The sequence below is a fragment of the Macaca nemestrina genome, chromosome 13, assembly GCF_043159975.1.
Source record: "Macaca nemestrina isolate mMacNem1 chromosome 13, mMacNem.hap1, whole genome shotgun sequence".
Taxonomy (NCBI): domain Eukaryota; kingdom Metazoa; phylum Chordata; class Mammalia; order Primates; family Cercopithecidae; genus Macaca; species Macaca nemestrina.
This window is the reverse complement of record NC_092137.1, coordinates 74100713-74116136: the sequence shown is the minus strand read 5'-3', so window position 1 is coordinate 74116136 and position 15424 is coordinate 74100713. Positions and strand designations below refer to the sequence as shown.

Sequence of the window (15424 nt, the reverse complement as noted above, 5' to 3'; positions counted from 1 at the left end):
ATCGAAGTCTTCACCATTCTGGAGCTCTCCGCAGCATGTGACATGGTTAACATCCGGAAATTCTTTCTTAAAGCCTTTCTCGGCTGGGCGTGGTGGCTCATGCCTATAATCCCAGCACTTTGGGAGGCCGAGGTGGGTGGATCCCAAGGTCAGGATTTTGAGACCAGCCTGGCCAACATAGTGAAATCCAGTCTCCACTAAAAATACAAAAAAAAGGCCAGGCGCGGTGGCTCAAGCCTGTAATCCCAGCACTTTGGGAGGCCGAGGCGGGCGGATCACAAGGTCAGGAGATCAAGACCACAGTGAAACCCCGTCTCTACTAAAAATACAAAAAATTAGCCGGGCGCGGTGGCGGGCGCCTGTAGTACCAGCTACTCAGGAGGCTGAGGCAGGAGAATGGCGGGAACCCGGGAGGCGGAGCTTGCAGTGAGCGGAGATCGCGCCACTGCACTCCAGCCTGGGCAACAGCGTGAGACTCCGTCTCAAAAAAAAAAAAAAAAAAAAAAAATACAAAAAAAAAAAAAAAATTAGCCAGGCATGGTGGCGGCTGCCCGTAATCACAGCTTCTCAAAAGGCTGAGGCAGGAGAATCACTTGAACCTGGGAGGCGGAGGTTGCAGTGAGCCAAGATCTCGCCATTGCACCCCAACCTAGGCGACAGTGTGAGACTCTGTCTCAAAAAAAAAACCAAAAAACAAAAAACAAACACCTTCCTCCTGCTATGGCTTCTGTCCCTTAACACTACCCTCACCTTTTTCATACATCTCTTTGCTTCATTGCTAACTACATTCTATGTTCCCTTAGGTGGCCTGTCCCCCAAGTTGCCAGTGAACCTTTTCTTGCTCTAGACTCTTCTCCCCCTTCCAGGGCTTCCAAGATCAGCACTACATAGTGGATTCCCAGAGCCCTCTCTCCTGCTTTGACTTTGCTCCCAAGTTCTAGCCCTACATTGCCAACTGGCTGATAACTACCTCCAATGATTTGATATCTCACCAGTACCTGAAATTCAACTTGCTCAGAACTGAACCCCACTTTCAAATCAAATCCTTCTCCTGGATCCCCTACTTTTGCTTACGAGATGTTCACTGCAAGGCCCCAAACCTCTAAGTCACCATTGACTCTGAGTCATCATTCTCTATTACTCATTTCTCAAATCCTCTGAAATCCTACACTCATCTCCTCCTTCTCAAACACAATGGCATCACCCTAGATCTCATCATTATTAGATTTTTATCAGCACACTAACCTCTTAAATCATCTCCTTGCCACAACCTACCTTAAAACTGTACTTACGTTAAATTTTCTAAAGTATGGCTTTAATCATATCATTGTTCTGCTCAAAAACCTTTAAGAATTCTCCACTTACTAAAAAGTGGAACAATTCTGCCTGTCCACCCCAGACCCTCCAGAACACGGCTCCAATGTACTGCATTAAAACATATCTAGCCGGGCGCGGTGGCTCATGCCTGTAATCCCAGAACTTTGGGAAGCGAGGCGGGTGGATCACCTGAGATCAGGAGTTCAAGACCAGTCTGGCCAACATGGTGAAACCCCATCTCCACCAAAAATACAAAAATTAGCTGGGCATGGTGGCGGGCGCTTGTAGTCCCAGCTACTTGGGAGGCTGAGGTAGGAGAATTGCTTGAATCTGGGAGGCGGAGGTTGCAGTGAGCCAAGATCTTGCCATTGCACTCCAGCCTGGGTGACAAGAGTGAAACTCTGTCTCAAAAAAAACAAAAAACAAAAAACAAAAATACATGTCTACCATTGTTTCCTGATATGAATCACAAATCTCAGCGAACTGGTCCCCACAGTGCTCCAGGAACAGAGTCTGCCTCTTCTCTACTTGTCTGCTCCATAAGGAACTTGACCTAGGTCCAGCTTGCCAACATTCTACTAAACCCTATTAGGCATGGTCCCTCCTTCCTCTGAATTCCACAGTGCCTTCCTGGCACCTCTTGAAACCCTTAGTACATTCTGCCCCAGGTGAAGTTATTAATTGTCTATTTATTTAATCTCCTTCATGAGGCTAAAATCATACCTTACTCAAATTTGTATCCCCTGGCAGATAAGGAACAAGTTTTCTCTCCCCCATCTACTACAATGGGGGTGTGGTGGGGATACACAATAACAGGCAAATCACCAACATGAATGTAATAGAACAGAAGAAAGGACGCACGACACACGGGACTGCCTCACACGTCAGTCTTTCCCAAATTCTGGCATACAAGTATGTGTAATCCAAGAATAAGCCAATTTATTTGCAACTCTGTCATACAACATAAAATGCAGCTTGGGTTATGAGAGTGAGGGCTTAAAAAGGAATAGAAAGAAAAATTTAAAAATAATCTTTAGGGAAGGCATCATATTTTACCTGAACATTACCAGAAGGCTGCACAAGATATGCAGACACTTGAAAATCATGTGTATTTATAGCCCTTCTTGTTTATATAAAGATGCTTTAAGAAAGACCAAATGACCAAATGCAAGCACCTGAATTAACCTCCTTGGCTCATTTAAAATATTTTGAGTTATATACCTTTAAGGAACATCATCTGTATACAGTAGGCATAGTCTCTATGGTCAATGTCCACATGTATTCTAGGCCAGCATCCCATCACCAGTCATACTCAGAGGGTAACTAGAACTTTAGGGAAAACAGTTTATTTTTACTAAAAAATAAATAAAAAGTTAAAAAAAATTAAAAGCCCTAAGTGGGAAGAAAACAATATTGAAGTACAATAGTCAAGTATGCTAAGGACCGCATCCAAAAGAGAGAAAAACAATAAATAATCTGGATATAATTGACTTTGTTCAAAGAAACACGCAGTGTGTTTATACCACCACGGGAGAGGCGGAGACTAACTCTCAGAGAGCTCAGAATTGCTTACATGAATCCAGCCCAGTGTGATGAGGCCCTGCTGATCCTGTATGAGGAAAAGTTCTTCTTCGTTCTCTGTGTTGCAGTAATCAGACCCAGCACTTTGCTTGGGGATGAGAACATGAGTAATGGTAAATTCATTTCTCATCTGCCAAAGGAGAAAACAGCTGGTCACAATTCTCTGGCGCTCATGTAACTCTGCTCCACTCCATCCCGAAAGTGGAAATGTAAGCATCTATACGAGTGAAAGCCCCTCCCACACAGCAGAAGTCCTGCCACTCAGTGGTTCACAACCTTGGCTGCTCATGCACATTGCCTGGGGTGCTCTGTACAGCAACCGATGCAGAGACCAACCCTAGAACTCTGCAGTCTGGGCAAACATCACAGCCCTGAGGGAATTTCTTGCTGTGCCAAACTGGTCTGCTCAGAAGCTCTGAGTAGAGTACCATTTATCTTCCCTTGCTCAGGTCTAAAATCGTTTTCCTGTCACTGTTTCCTTAAGTCCACCTCATCCCATAAGCCTCAGCTTACATTTACTCCACTTCATTTATTTATTCATTCAGCAGTAATGGGTTAAGTGCCTCCATTCAGTGACCTTTCCTTCCTCAAAATTCTCAATACTTACACTGTACATACTTTTTAGCATGATGGTTAGACTTTAGTGCATGTCTGCCTTCTCCCCAAAGTGACTGGGCACTTTTTGTGGACACATACTATGTGCTTTACATATTTCATATTCCCAGGTCCTACCATAAAGTAGGTACTAAAAAAACTGATATGTAGATAATGACTGGATCTTCCTACCAAGTTTAAAATTAGGTATTTCTTACTAATAGCATTAAAATAATCACTTCAATTCAATCAATCAATACAGGGTCACCAAATTCAATGTGACATGAAATTATGCAATCCACGGTTCCTTCAGTGGAGGGATTGGTACAAAGAGTAACTGGCCCTGGATATTTTCTCTGGGAGTCACAGGATGCCAAGAGGGGAAGAAACAGTTTCGGTTCAGAGAAGAGTTTGGTTTTTTTTACCAGTTTTCCACAGAGAATTCCACATGTCTCCACTCCCCGGGCAGTATTGGCACTGGCTAACTGGAGAAACTGTGGGCACAGTCGCCCGGGCACCACGACATGGCGCAATCCATCGATTGTAGGAACTGTAATGGAGAAAGGAGAAAAGTCTGAGATCACTGAGCCCCACCTCCTCAAGTAGTCCTCACAGCTGGCAGCCCTGGGAGAGCAACATTAAGCCACTGGGATCCCCCCAGCTTCAGGCAGTGAGTGGGGATCTCATTCTAACCGCACCAAAACAAGGGTTGTAAAGTCTCTTCTCCAATCTTGGGCCACAGCTTTAAGGAGCACATTACTTCAAGAAGAGAAAATAGTAGGCTTTAATTATTCAAGTTAAGAAAAGGGCAAACTACTAACTTAAGAAAAGTTTTCTTAAAAATAACCTTAAGAATGTAATTGGATTGTTTGTAACTCAAAGGATAAATGCTTGAGGGGATGGATACCCCATTCTCCATGATGTGCTTATTTCATATTGCATGCCTGTACCAAAACATCTCATGTACCCTATAAATATACCCACCTACTATGTACCCACAAAAACTTAAAAAATAAAAGTAAAAAATAAAATTTAGTAGGGAAAAAAGAGACAAGTTCTTTAAACATTCAGGAATTTTCTGTCAGAATCTAATACAAAGAATTAAAAAAATAACCTCCTTGCTGTGGTTTGACTGTGTCTCCCAAAGTTCATGTCATGGAAACTTAATTCCTAATGCAAAATTATTGAGAGGTGGGATCTTTAAGAGGCGATGAGGCTATGAGGGATCTTTGTCTGCCCTTCCACCTTTCTGTCGTGGGATGACGCAGCAAGAAGGCCCCTGCCAGGCCCCTGGATCTTGGACTTCCTACTCTCCAGAACTATGAACCAAATAAATTTGTGTTCATTATAAATTACCCAGCCTCAAGTATTCTGTTATAGCAGCACAAAATGGACTAAGACACTGCCCATTCGTCTGAACTTTTAATTTTAAATCTTTATCTCAGATAATATCAGAGTATGACTTTAAAAGTAAATTCTTGAGAATGGAAAACAATCTGGGCAGTTATTTACTTCTGAACTTAGTCTTTTGGAAGAAGTTAAAATGCCAAACCATAACAAAACAAAAAATACAGTGTAGTCCCCCAAAAAAGGCATGAACAAAGCAGATCATAAAAAATGCCAAGAATGGACCCAGTTTCCGAACACCATGGAGAAACTCCGTGAGACAGCCAGCAAGCTAAAGTTAGGAAGTGTCTCTCACAGCTGTATTTTCATATTTAAAAAAAAAGGTGGGGGGGCAAAAGATGTTCTGCTTTTGCATATTCAACAGCAAGATCTGAATTGCTAGAGAGGTAACAAAGTCAGAGCAGGAGACAGTCACACAGCAGTCTGATGATGTTATCTGAGGATTATGAATTAGGTTTGGCAAATTCCTTTCCTTTCAACTAAAAAGTTGATAGTCTGACTTTCAAGAATACTATTAAGCTCTTCAGAAAATCGACCAGACTAGGTTTCAGCAAAGGCCACTTTTATAATAGAGCCAGTGTATTAGGACACAGTACAGCAATACTTATCAGATGGGTTTCTGTGACCAAAGCTTAATGAGTGGGATCAGGAAGGTAATCTTAGGTTGACCCCATCAGAATGATACTGTTTGGCTGCAACTGAGAAAGAAGAGGACATCAGCAAATGCACTTACTACTTTCTGAGTTGCTTAGTGCTCCAGGTTTCAAGGACCTGTCCACCACAGGTGGCTTAGCTGGCCTTACAGTTGTGTGACAGTCTGAAGGCTGTGTGGATGAGACAGGTGAGGTAGGGAACACATCTAAGGAGGGCTTCTCCAAGTCAGGCACTAGCGGGCCACCTAGGCCAGGGTCCACCTTCCCAAACTCCTGTACAATTTTCAGTCGCTCTTTTTCTAGCTCCTGGTTCCGGATCATCTCCTCGAAGGCATGGAACTGTTCCTGTTCCAATTGCTGCTGCTTCTGTTGTGCTACCCTCTGTTTTTCCTTTTCCAGCTCTTGCTGGATGGCCATGTTTCGGGCCAATTCCTCTGCTTCCTTCTTCTACAAAGAGAGAAAATTTAGGCTAACACTTCACACCTCAGTGACTTCACACTTCAGGAGAACAAGGCTTTTTAGCACAGAGATTTCCAAAATGTACTTCTGCTCTGGCCTGATTACCTAACACAGGCTTCTTGCTTTCCTCAGTATCTTTATACCTATGGAGTTAGTCACCACCCCTTTCTATCCGGCCACTGTACCTATCTCCAGGGACAATTAAAATCCCAATCCTCTCAATATCCTCCTGGCAATGATTCTACCTAATGCACTTTCCTCTTCACTGAAATCTTTTTCTTTTTTTTTTTTTGAGACAGGGTCTCACTCTGTTTCCCAGGCTGAAGTGCAATGGCATGATCACAGCTCACTGCAGCCTCGACCTCCCAGACTCAAGCGATCCTCCCACTTCAGCCTCCTGAGCAGGTGGGACCACAGGTGTGCACCACCACACCTGGCTAATTTTTGTATTTTTGGTAGAGACAGGGTTTCGCCATGTTGCCCAGGCTAGTCTTGAACTAATGGGCTCAAATAATCTGCCCACCTTGGCCTCCTGAAGTGCTGGGATTCCAGGCATGAGCCACAATGTCTGGCCTGAAATCTTGATGCAACTTATTGTCTGTGTTCTCCTAACCTGTATCACAGTTTCATTCTCTCTGTGTCATGTATATATTCTATATTTCAAGCAAGGCTATAAAATAGAACCAGAACTAAACTTATACCTGCTATTTTGGGGATCTCTACTGAATTTTTTTTTTTTTTTTTTTTAGAGAGAGAGTCTCACTCTGTCACCCAGACTGGACTGTAGTAGCTAATCATGGCTCACTGCAGCCTCAATCTCCCTGGGCTCAGGTGATCCTCCCATCTCAGTCTCCCCAATAGCTGAAACCAGAGGTGCATGCCACCACACTAATTTTTGTATTTTTTGTACAGAGGGGGTTTCACCATGTTGCCCAGGCTGGTCTCGAACTCCTGCACTCAAGCAATCACCCACCTCAGCTTCCCAAAGTGCTAGGATTACAGACATGAGCGACCACACCTGGCCTTCTACTGAATTTTAACCCAAAATGAAGCCTCTGAAATTTTTATGGTTTTTATGTATTTGTTCAACACAGAGTGACATTTTAAGCTAATAAGAAATACTTGAGTGGCACTTTGATTTAAAAAAAAAAAAAAAAGAAATGCTAAGTAATAACCTCCTCCTTAAAGCTTACACTCATTTGGTGCTTTAGAAATATATACCTCAGGCCGGGCTTGGTGGCTCACGCCTGTAATCCCAGCACTTTGGGAGGCCGAGACAGGCGGATCACGAGGTCAGGAGATCGAGACCATCCTGGCGAACACGGTGAAACCCCGTCTCTACTAAAAATACAAAAAAAATTAGTCGGGCATGGTGGCGGGCGCTTGTAGTCCCAGCTACTCAGGAGGCTGAGGCAGGAGAATGGCGTGAACCTGGGAGGCGGCAGAGCTTGCAGTGAGCGGAGATCGTGCCACTGCACTCCAGCCTGGGCGACAGAGCGACTCCGTCTCAAAAAAAGAGAAATATATACCTCACAGCTGTTCATCCCTCTGCTGATTTTCAACATCAGAGTCCAGAATAGAGACCAGCAGACAGCTACACAACAGCCTGTGAGTGGCTGCAGTATGTATTCACAGCTGGCCACTGACAGCACCCTAGGAGTTTCTCCACATGTTTTAACTGACTCTTCCCAAAAAGGTCATTTGAAAATAGCTTGAAATGGCTGGGTGCAGCGGTTCATGCCTGTAATCCCAGCACTTTGGAAGGCCGAGGCAGGCAGATCACTTGAGGTCAGAAGTTTGAGACCAGCTTGGCCAATATGGTGAAACCTCATCTCTACTAAAAATACAAAAATCAGCCGGGTGTGGTGGCAGATGCCTGCAGTCCCAGTCACTTGGGAGGCTGAGGTAGGAGAAATTACTTAAACTGGGGAGGCAGAGTTTGCAGTGAGCTGAGATCGTGCCACTGCACTCCAGCCTAGGTGACAGAGTGAGATTGTCTCAAAAAAAAAAAAAAAAAAAAAAAAAGCTTGAAAAGTCAATTCTTATAAATAGCTTCAGGTATAACCAAATGTTAATCAAACCCTCAAACTGTCTGATCTAAAAACCTATGTTATGGAGAGAATGTTCATTGTTCTTAAGATTCTCACTCTAGATACAGCAGGTAGGCAACAGATTTTCGGTCCCTCAAGTCACTCTCTTCAACAAATAGGCTATATCTGTGTTACAATCCTGAGCCTAACCACTGGTGGTGGTCTACTTTTTTGAGTTTCTGGTCTTTGCCCAAAAAAGGTGAAACAGCACATTAAAAGCACAGGATATACTGAAATGTCATATTACAATCCCAGGGCACAGCCTAAAAAAGCAAAATAATTTTCTTCTTGGCTGTTATATACTGACCTTTTCTTCATTATATTCTGCATATTCTTTGGTATATCGTTTTAACAGTTCTGCCTTCAGCTCTTCTGCTTTGGGAAATGCAATCTCCTTTAATTTCTGAGACACCAAACAGAAAACAGAATTAGAACAATACCAGAAAATTAGAGAATCCAAAAGAAGACTTAAGTCAAGTTGGTGATTGCAACATTTCCCAAAATGATTTAAAATACCCCCTACTGTACCATACCTGCTACTTCAGAACTGTTCTGGTGAAATGGCCTTATTTCCTATTGTAGGATCTGATACTCAGATGCAGAGACTACTACTTTTATCTTGAAGTCAGTCTGTAGTGCTCTGAAGCTTTTAGATGGGCAACAATGATAGTCAAGACCCACCTTTACTGTGTCTTTCTTTTCAGGAATGACAGCAGATTTGTAATCTCGATGCTTTGGTAGTTTCTCAATAAAAAGCCTAAGGAAACAGTTAAAAATGATTATGAAACAAATGGTCCAAATGTCCGTAAGACCCTAAAGCTATGCAACCCCCTTACCTGAAGCCCTTACATGAAATGAAAGGTTCCAGAAGTGCAGCTAGCACACCCAGCTGGGCCATGCTCCCTTCCCATCTCTATCCCCCCTAAAAAGCCAGAGTCTTTTCCTCTACTCTCAAACTAGGCAGCAAGCACCAGATTCCCACAATGAAAAGGATGGCCAAAAAAATTTGTAAAAGCCTTTCATGTGCCCACAAATGTACCTCCAAAGAAAGAGATCTTTTTCTTGTGAGGTGACAGGCTTTCAAAGGAAAGGGCTTCTGTCACAAAGCAGTCTTCAGAGAACAGTTTGGCAGCCATGGGCAGGAAGAGAAAACCATGTTTCCTTACTACTAGTTCTTACGTAACCTTTAACTTTGGCTTTTTTCCTTTGGGATTCATGTTCCTTCAAAGAAGAATATTACTTTGCATCATATAAAATGCATGGAAATACTTAGTGCATGTGTTCTATGCACATAGTATGTGCATATTACATGTTAGTATGTATTGTCTTTGATGAAAAGTGCTTAGATAAATATAAAGATGCTAGATTTCATCTTTTGGTTCTTGTCCTTGGCTCTAAAGCTCAGTGGGGGGAATAAACTGAATCAATTCACAAATCTCTAACATTTAAGACATCTACTTAGGGGCAGTGAAAATAAATAAAAGTCCAGTAACTTGTCACAGAAAGAAAGTAGCAGATTCAGAATTTCAACATGAGCAGGCTTGCTCCAAAGTCTATTCTTTAACTACTACACCATACTTCTTCCATATGGTTTCTGGAATGTCTAGAAATACTGGAGGGGTTCTGAACAAAGATGTCTTTTAACAGAATTAAGTTGTAATACACAGAAACTAAGATTTAAAAAAAAATAAATTGAAGGTAGCTTGTCGATAGCTCTAAAATATTATATTGTAGTTGGGATACTCTTTTCTACTTACTGCCCATGGGGCAGGAGTAATTGGAAGAGGAAGCCTCAATAAGGAAAAAAGATGACCCCCACCAAAACAAACTATAAGTCCTCATCCTTTAGTTCTTTTTTTTTTTTTTTTTTTTTTTGAGACGGAGTCTCGCTCTGTCGCCCAGGCTGGAGTGCAGTGGCCGGATCTCAGCTCACTGCAAGCTCCGCCTCCCGGGTTCACGCCATTCTCCTGCCTCAGTCTCCCAAGTAGCTGGGACTACAGGCGCCCACCACCACACCTGACTGATTTTTTGTATTTTTAGTAGAGATGGGGTTTCACCATGTTAGCCAAGATGGTCTCAATCTCCTGACCTCATGATCCGCCCACCTTGGCCTCCCAGAGTGCTGGGATTACAGGTGTGAAGTTTCATTTTGATCCAACTTGATAAGGCTCTTCAAGGCAGGGATGGACTCTAAAATAAAAATAGTTCTTTAAAAAGCTTCCTTTTGGATTCATGAAGAAGATATAAAACAGGCTGGGTGTGGTGGCTCATGCCTGTAATCCCAGCACTTTGGGAGACTGAGGCAGGAAGACTGCTTGAGCCCAGGAGTTCAAGACCAGCCTGGGTAACAGAGTGAGACCTTGTCTCTATCTATATTTTTAAATTTATATATATATAAACAAAACAAAACATAAAAAAACCCCACAAAAATTAGCTGGGTGTGATGGTATGCACCTGTAGTCCCAGCTGCTTGGGAGGCTGAGGCAGGAGGATCTCTCGATCCCAGAAGCCTGAGCTTACAGTGAGCTTTGATCACACCACTGCACTCCAGCCTGAGTGACAGAGGGAAATCCTGTCTCTATATAAAAAAAAAAATGAAAGAAAGATATAAAACCGTTTCCTTGAAGTCTATATTTAAAAGAAACACAGATTCATTTGTTCAAACCATAAAGTCCTGAAGAATCTATTACAATAAATAAGATTAATTTCTTATATTTTAGAGACTGATAGATAATTCAGTAGAACTCTCACCTTAGCCCCAAAAGCCAAGATACATATTAATATTTACTACCTTTAGCAGGCTGAATGTGCTTTGTATTGAGGCCTGAATCAGCTAAGAAAGTACTATGTCATACAAACACCATGTTTTATGTTCACTTATACTCTCATTACAGAACTAGACTGTGAGCTTCCTGAAGCCAGAGATTTCTATGTTTCCTGCTTCTTTGTATACTCCTTGGAAGTCAGCACAGTGCCTTGTATAAAGAGGCGCTCAATAAATATTTGATGAATAAACATTACATATATGTACATGTATGCATGTATACACAGTAAGTCCTTAATGTTGCTAGATTCTTGGAAACTGTGACTTTAAGCACAATGACATATAACAAAACCAACTTTACCATGCACTAATTGACATAAACAAGAGTTAAGCTCCTTTGACCTATCCTCGTCACAAAAACACCAGACTTCTAAATACAGACCAAAACACTTCTAATATTAGACACTGAAATAAATGTTAGCTATACATACATTTAAGAAAGACTTATATAAACAAGTACGTAAAGGATTTATCTGCTTATCTAGTCCCAGGTGGCCAGAGTCCATCCCAGCAGCTCAAGGCCAAGGCGGGAACCAACCCTGGAGAGGATGCCATCCCATCTCAGGGCACACTCACACATACACTTGCACTCATTCAGACTGGGGACAATTCAGACATGCCAGTTCACCTAATGTGCAGACCTTTGGGATATGGGAAAAAGCTTGAATACCCAGAGAAAATCCACACAGACATGGGGAGAATGTGCAGACTCCACACAGACAGTGGCCCCAGGCAGGAATGGATTTTTCTTTTCTCATCATTAAAACGAAACGACAGGCCGGGCGCGGTGGCTCAAGCCTGTAATCCCAGCACTTTGGGAGGCCGAGGCGGGCGGATCACAAGGTCAGGAGATCGAGACCACAGTGAAACCCCGTCTCTACTAAAAATACAAAAAATTAGCCGGGCGCGGTGGCGGGCGCCTGTAGTCCTAGCTACTCAGGAGGCTGAGGCAGGAGAATGGCGTGAACCCAGGAGGCGGAGCTTGCAGTGAGCCGAGATCGCGCCACTGCACTCCAGCCTGGGCAACAGCGTGAGACTCCGTCTCAAAAAAAAAAAAAAAAAAAAAAAAAACGAAACGACATTGGACAAAATGACATTATTTGACAACCTGCCATATTTATTTACTTTGCTTTGTAAGTAAATAAAGAAACAGGAAGTATATACAGAAATGAGGGCAGGGGAAATAGAACAGATAAGAGTAGGCGTGAAACTTTTCACCAAATACCTTTCTATATTACTTTGACTTTGAACCATGTAATGGAATCTAGTTTATAAGTAAAACAAAAAACAAACAAACAAAAAAACCCCTCCCAGACCTGTACATGAATAGCTTTCCCTTGCTTCAACAACTGTAGCCAGTTGTTTTCTGAATGGAGACAGATAGGCAAAAAGGTCTCCTGAAACAGACAATGGGCAACATAATCCATTAGTCATACTGGAGGTAAAAGAACTTAGTGGTTAGGAGGGCTGGCTCTGGAGCCACTATGCCTGGGCTCAAATCCTAGTTTTGCCACTTACTAACTGTATGACGCTGGGCAAGTCACTTAATCTCACCATTACTCAGTTATTTGCAGGGGTGTCCAAACTTTTGGCTTCCCTGGGCCACACTGGAAGAACTGTCTTGGCCCATACATAAAATACACTAACACTAACTAGCTAATGAGCTTTAAAAAAGGTGATATTGGCCGGGCGAGGTGGCTCAAGCCTGTAATCCCAGCACTTTGGGAGGCCAAGACGGGCGGATCACGAGGTCAGGAGATCGAGACCATCCTGGCTAACACAGTGAAACCCCGTCTCTACTAAAAAATACAAAAAACTAGCCGGGCGAGGTGGCGGGCGCCTGTAGTCCCAGCTGCTCGGGAGGCTGAGGCAGGAGAATGGCATAAACCCGGGAGGCGGAGCTTGCAGTGAGCTGAGATCCGGCCACTGCACTCCTGGGCGACAGAGCGAGACTCCATCTCAAAAAAAAAAAAAGGTGATATCTGCCACCATAGGTAAGCAAAAGAGTCCTCGAATTCAAAGGGTTGGACATGGCCTGTCTATAAAATTGTATAGACGGAGACAAACTAGTACTCCCTGACAGGCTTGCTGTAACACTTAAAGAGATAATAAAATGCTAAACACAGTATCTAGTACACAGTCAATATTTGCTATGGGTTTGATTTTTTTTAACAAATAAACAAAAAATGTGAGCAAGAATAAGAGATGAAGATGCTAACACTAGCATCATGTACAGGTCTGGGAGTTTTTTCTTTACTTATAAACTAGATTCCATGACATGGTTCAAAGTTCTATCCCTAGAGACTTTCTAGGGATAGAAAGCGGTGGCCCAGATGTATACTGTTCTCTGGGGTTATATCTGGTTGCAGCCTAGAGAGAGGAAATGTACCAAAGTAAACAAAGATATGATGGCAAAAACGCAAGCAAAATGACGTAATAAACAATGAAAAAAGAAGACATAAGCAGAAAAGTAAATACAAAAGGTGAATATATGAAATAATGCTGAATCTACTCATAATTAAAGAAATTCAAATTAGGATGAGATACTATTTTCCTCCATCAGATTGGCAAAGGCGTAAAGGTTGATTATACCTGGTATAGAGAAATGGGGCTTAAAGGTTGATTATACCTGGAATAGAGAAATGGGATCCCCACACAGTGTTAGCAAGATTGTAAATTAATATAACCTTTTATCTTAAGAGAGGGAAAATGGAAGCTAATTATTCAAAATTTAAAATGTGCATATCCTTTATTTTTAATTTGTATTAATTAATTAATTAATTAATTTTTGGGGGGACAGTGTCTTGCTCTGTCGCCCAGGTTGGAGTGCAGTGGGGCAATCTCGGCTCACTGCAACCTCTACCTCCCAGGTTCAAGTGATTCTCCTGCCTCAGCCTCCTGAGTAGCTGGGATTAGAGGCACCTGCTATCCTGCCCAGCTAATTTTTGTAGGTTTAGTAGAGGTGGGGTTTCACGCCATGTTGACCAGGCTGGTCTCCAACTCCTGACCTCAGGTGATCTGCCTGCGTCAGCCTCCCAAAATGCTGGGATTACAGGCGTAAGCCACTGCATCCAACTTAAAATGTGTATATCCTTTAAACTCACAATTCTATCTCTAGGAATTTATCCTAGAGATCATTATAAAATAGTACAAAGATATATGTATAAAAATATTCAATACAGCATTGTTCAAAAAGGTAGAAAAAACTGAAAAAAAAAAAAAAAAAGAAAAGAAACTCAGAAACCTAAATGTCCATCAATAGGGTATTGTTTAAAAAATAACGTACATTCAGGCCGGGCGCGGTGGCTCACGCCTGTAAACCCAGCACTTTGGGAGGCCGAGACGGGTGGATCACGAGGTCAGGAGAATGAGACCATCCTGGCTAACACGGTGAAACCCCGTTTCTACTAAAAAAATACAAAATACTAGCCGGGAGAGGTGGCGGGCGCCTGTAGTCCCAGCTACTAGGGAGGCTGAGGCAGGAGAATGGCGTAAACCAGGAGGCGGAGCTTGCAGTGAGCTGAGATCGAGCCACTGCACTCCAGCCTGGGCGACAGAGTGAGACTCCGTCTCAAAAAAAAAAAAAAAAAAAATTATGCGCATTCAAATGTGAAGACAATGTAATCATTCACCCGTTCATTCAGTGAATATTTACCGAGCATCTACTACGGGGTCCAGATTATTCTAAACGTTGGGGATATGGCAGTGAACAACACAGTCAAAAATTCCTCCCCACCATAGAGTGTACATTACAGCGGGGGAACAGACAATAAACAGAAGTATGCTAGGAAAGTCATTAATAGGGAAGGGGGATAGAAAGTGATAGGGGAATGGTTGAAATTTTAGATAGAGCAGCTAAGGAAGTCATCAGCAAGAAGGAGGCAACTGAGTAAGGACTAGACAAGAGTGAGCCATGAATCTGGGACTGTTCCGGAATCATGTTCCAGGCAGATGGAATAGCCCTGAGGCAGAATGAGATGGCTCAGTATGTCCTGATACGGAAGACACTACTGTGAAGAAAGCAAGTCGCAGAACAGAATACGTGGTATGAACCCATTGATGCTTTAAGGAAAAGGACATATGGGGGCCCCAAGAGCTTAATCACATCTCATCCATGCCAGAAATACAATATTGGCCACCTCTGATAGATGAAACTTCTCTTTTCACTTTAATGTCTCCCTTGTAGTGTTTGAAAAAAATTTTAAATCATGAATAAGTGTTCATTTTGTATAAAAACAACTAATTCAAAAAGTCAAGCAAAAGTTCTTTAACATGGATGCATTAAGGATCCTCATCTTGATTCCTCCAGTCTTAAAAGTTACTCAGCACAGTAAGCATGATCATACATGAAACCTTCTTCAGTCTATAAACCCCATACCCAGCAAACATCTTCAACACAGGTGACAGTTCATTTTCAGCAAGAGGTTTGATGTTCCAAGAGGCTCACATAGCAGACAGGAATTGCCTGAATACTCTCACTCCCTTCTGGGCAGCCTAGT

General features: G+C 42.5%; 1 protein-coding gene across 6 annotated transcripts in view; it reads right to left on the bottom strand.

Moving 5' to 3' along the window:
• STAMB (STAM binding protein) overlaps window positions 1–15424 on the bottom strand; it is a 36959-nt gene that overhangs the window by 10210 nt on the left and 11325 nt on the right. For all 6 annotated transcript variants that reach the window (XM_011713615.3, XM_011713614.2, XM_011713616.2 and 3 more), the window contains 5 exons: window positions 8783–8858; window positions 8409–8504; window positions 5633–5999; window positions 3918–4042; window positions 2891–3028 (listed from right to left, as the gene is read on the bottom strand). In XM_011713615.3, the coding sequence (XP_011711917.2) occupies window positions 2891–3028; window positions 3918–4042; window positions 5633–5999; window positions 8409–8504; window positions 8783–8858 (802 nt within the window). The remainder of the gene's footprint in view (window positions 1–2890; window positions 3029–3917; window positions 4043–5632; window positions 6000–8408; window positions 8505–8782; window positions 8859–15424) is intronic.